This window comes from Aptenodytes forsteri, unplaced genomic scaffold (genome assembly GCF_000699145.1).
Source record: "Aptenodytes forsteri isolate BGI_AS27 unplaced genomic scaffold, ASM69914v1 Scaffold66, whole genome shotgun sequence".
Taxonomy (NCBI): Eukaryota; Metazoa; Chordata; class Aves; order Sphenisciformes; family Spheniscidae; genus Aptenodytes; species Aptenodytes forsteri.
This window is the reverse complement of record NW_008795131.1, coordinates 20,281-24,187: the sequence shown is the minus strand read 5'-3', so window position 1 is coordinate 24,187 and position 3,907 is coordinate 20,281. Positions and strand designations below refer to the sequence as shown.

At 64.8% G+C, this 3,907-nt stretch overlaps 1 protein-coding gene across 1 annotated transcript in view; it reads right to left on the bottom strand.

Annotated features, from left to right (window-relative positions):
- LOC103898079 (diphthamide biosynthesis protein 1-like) overlaps positions 1 to 3,753 on the bottom strand; it is a gene marked incomplete at its 5' end in the record, with an annotated part of 20,439 nt that extends 16,686 nt beyond the window's left edge. The window contains 3 exon segments of the mRNA XM_009278289.2: positions 978 to 1,041; positions 3,521 to 3,715; positions 3,718 to 3,753. Of these exon segments, the coding sequence (XP_009276564.1) occupies positions 978 to 1,041; positions 3,521 to 3,715; positions 3,718 to 3,753 (295 nt within the window).
- Between the last annotated feature and the right edge of the window lie 154 nt (positions 3,754 to 3,907).

Below are 3,907 nucleotides of genomic sequence, written 5' to 3'. Positions count from 1 at the left end.
GGCAAGCCTGCTCGCCCTGGGAAGGCAGCTTACTAATGAGTGCCGTGACCCCAACGGCAGACGAGGCACGCGGTGCTATTAGCACTAATTCATTGTGCGATAACAGAGAGGGGCTGGAGAGGTGGCAGCCACAGCGGGGAGAAGCCGGCGGGCAGGAAGGGAGGGAGGGAGGCACGCTCGGCGGTAAGGAGATTATGGCCAATTTCTGCAAGGTGCCTGCATCCGCTGCCGCTGCAAAGCCCAGCTCCTCTCTGGCGCCTCCGACTTCACCTCCCAAGTGGCACAGAAAATCAGGAAAGGAGCCACAGAGGGAAGGGGCCGCCCGGCAGGAGCCGCTTGCAGTCACCCCACCCAGGCCATCATCGTGGCCTCGGGCCTCCCCAGCCAGAGAAGGGCTGCCCCCAAGCACCTCCGTGCTGCCCTGAGAGTAGCACAGCCAGACCGTGATTGCAGGGACAGGACGGGGCCATGGGGGAGGTGGGCAGGAGACCTGCGCGGCAGCGGTGGCCTCGCTGCCAGCCCTCCCTTCACCGGCTGCGCTGTCATGGTGAGCGCGCAGGCACCAGGCTGTCGTCAGCTGGTTGTTAACACGGCTGCTCTCCGGCTCCATCACCCCGGCGAGGGCCCCAACACGCTGAGCTTGTCAGCAGCTCCCAGCAGAGCGGCAAGGGGAGGAGAAGCTGAGCAGCGAGGGCCGAGCTGGCACGGTGCCGGTCCCTGTCCCCAGGGCTGGCAGGGGGTGTCTGCGACCTGCCGCAGGGCAGCAGCGTTGCCTGTGCCCAACCAGGCAGTGGCCAAGGTGTCCCTGCGAGGGCAGCCGTGCCGGGGCCCCCCCGCATGCCCCCTCGGCAGTAGACCTGGGCCTCATCCTGCCCAGGCATCCCTGTCCAGCGGCCACCCCATTCCCGGCAGCAGCCCCCATCCCCTCGCCAGCCCCTGGAGCCGAGCGGGGAAGTGCGGAAAACCCATCGTCTTACCGTTCAACGATGTCCGCGATGGTGCAGGCAAACATGAGGAGCCCTTCCGGCATCTGCAGGGCCACTGGGAAAGAGAAACAGCCCCGGGGTTAGGAGGCGCTGGAGGGGACGCCCTGAAGCAGAGACCTGGGCACCAGCTGCCGGGGACAACACACCCAGCTGGAGCGGCAGCCGCAGAACGGCCCTCCCCAAAACAGCCAGAAATTGACCAAAACTCCCGGCGGCTCTGGCAGCCGGGGTGCACGTGGTCCTGCCTCGGGCCGTATCCATTCTCCCTGCTCGCACCCGGCCCCTGCGCACACACCTCATCCCTTTTTGAACCCGCTGACACTGCTGATCTCTCCCACTTCCCACAGTAATGAGTTCCAGATTTTAATTATGTGCTGCACAGGAAAAGGTACTTTCTTCTGTTTATTTTAAACCCGCTCCTAATAATGTAAACGTGTGCCCCTGGTTCTCCCAGTACAAGAAAGAGTGAATAATCATCCCCTATTCAGCCTCTCCACATCATTCACAATTCTATATCCCTCTATCATATCCCCCTTCGTTCGCCTCTTTTCCAGCTAAAGGATCTAAATCTATTTAATCTCTCCTTGTACAGAAGCTGTTCCAAACCTTTGATCGTCCTCGCTGCCCTTCTCCGCACCTCCCCTCCCTGATTCTCTCCCCGTTTTGGGAGGGTGGCTGGCAACGCCACAGCGTTGTGCCTAGCAGGAATGTATTCATCAGCGAACGATATTTCTTGGTTTGCTCCCTCCTCGCAGATGGGAACAATCCCTTTGCCTCCGCAGCCCAGCTGGGCCCCGCAGCGCCTGGGGTCCAGCCAGGACCCCCCCGTGGGTCCCCCCAGGCTACCCCGGGGCGGTGGGGAGGAGCAGGGACCATGCTGGGGGAGATGAATGGAGGAGGCCCCATTAATCCCGTTGTCATTTCACCTCCCGATCCCACTAAGACATCCCAGCTCCAGCGATATCTATCCAAACATCCTCTCCAGATCCCCCTCCAACAGAAATCCCCGCGCTGCCAAGCCCAGCCTGCTGGCCAGCACGGAGCTGTGTAAAGACCTGGCCCAAACCGGGCTAATCTCGCCCTGCTCCAACCTGCAGGGCCCAAGGAAAGCTGCATGCGCTGTGCCAGCCCCTGCCCAACCTGGCAGGGCCGGGCAGCTCAGGGTCCCGGCATTCCCCAACCCCTTTGGGACCATTTGGGAGTGCCCTCCACCCCAGACTGCCACCACCAAGCAGACCTGCAAACAGCTTCGCCTCCCCCAGCGAGGGGGTGGCGGGAGGCAGCTGGGTCACTCTTGGCCAGCACGGCACTATGGGGACAGGGGGTGACACGCCAGCCCCCGCAAACCCCGCAGCAGGCAGGGCGCAGGCAGGGTTGGCCGCAGCCCGGCAGGAGGCTGCGTTCCCCCAGCAACGAGCCCCTGGCTGGGCTCTGCACGCGCAGATTTTTAAATCCCAGCACGGCTGGCTGGCTGATGGGCTCCGCTCCCAGCTCTGAAGCCTAAATCCCAGCCGCATATTTACATTTAATTAGGAGGTGCCAAGCAGCAAAACATGGCAACGAAAGCCTGAGCGGCACGGCCGGGCGGCCTCGCCGCGTCCTGATGGGCAGCCCTGCCTCCTGCACCGCAGCTGGGCCGGACCGGGCGGCCCGGCAGCCTCCAGCCCCTCGGCTTCACAGCCAGGACCGGCTCAGGCAGCAGCTCCCAGAGCGTCCCCTGTGACACCTGCCAGCTCCTGCCAGCCCTGCCAGCTCGGTGGCAGCAGGCAGAGACATTCCCTGGTGGACACAGCGTTTCAAATCTGGCTCTGCCCGGAGCCTACGGCACCGCACAACCCCGCGAGCAGCCCCCGCCTGCGTGCGAAGCGAGGGTGGGGACGCTGGTGACACCCGAGGACGGAGGGGGAGGCTCCATGCCCTGATGCCTGTAGCCGATCACACACCGAGAGCCAGTTCAGCCACAGCGGGATGCGCACGCCTAGCAGGGATGTGCACGCCGAGGGGGGACAGGCCTGGCAGCACCCTGCAGCACCTGCTCGGGGGCCACCATGGCCACTCCCCACCCCTCCGGGGCTACAGAAAACCCCAGAGGACCCCGAGGAAGGTTAAGACCAGGGCGTAGTGTGGCCCAGCTCCCCGTCAGCCCCTCCAGCCCCCCAGAGCCAGGCGTTGTGGGGCTCCCCCTGCCCGGCCCTGGCAGCATGGCAGGAAAGCGCAGGGAGAGAAGAGAGAGCAGCAGGGACCTGGCCGGTGTCCCAGACACATCCCGCAGGCTGACAGGTCCGAGCAGCTCAAGCTGTCCTGTCCAATGTGATTATAATCCAGAGATACAGATCTATTAACCCGCCTCGAGGGGAGGAGAGCTCGCCAAGACAGAGCCTAAACATGCCGGGGCACGCCGGGCAGCTCGGCACCATCCCTGCCCCAGCAGCACCGGCCCCGTGCCTTGGCCCCGAGCGGGTCCCCTCGCCGCCGGGGAGCTCAGTGGCACCGACCCAGCCCCAAAACCCCTCGTCCCCAGGGCCGGCGCTCACCCTTCCTGGCCTGAGCCTGCCGGATCCGCCAGACAGTCTTGGGGATCTCGAAGTTGTAGTTTCGGGGCAGGGCCTCCGCCGCCTCCCGCAGCTCCGCATTACCGAGGATCTCCTCGGGGATCTGCTGCGCCGCTCGCCGTGCGGGACCTCGGGCTGCGGGACAAACGGGGTGGCCTACAGGAGTGACTGGGAGGGCAGCGCACCCTGTACCCCACGGGCCACCAGCATCCTCGCTGCCCTCACGCCACCCCCGGGGACAAGCGGGCAGGAGAAAGGGGTGGGTTTCTGCCCTTCACGCTGGGGGCAGGCTGCTGGCAGTTTTGGGGGGAAAACACCTTATGAGCGGGGCTGGCTCCCCCCAAGCCGGGGGGACACCAGGAACAACAC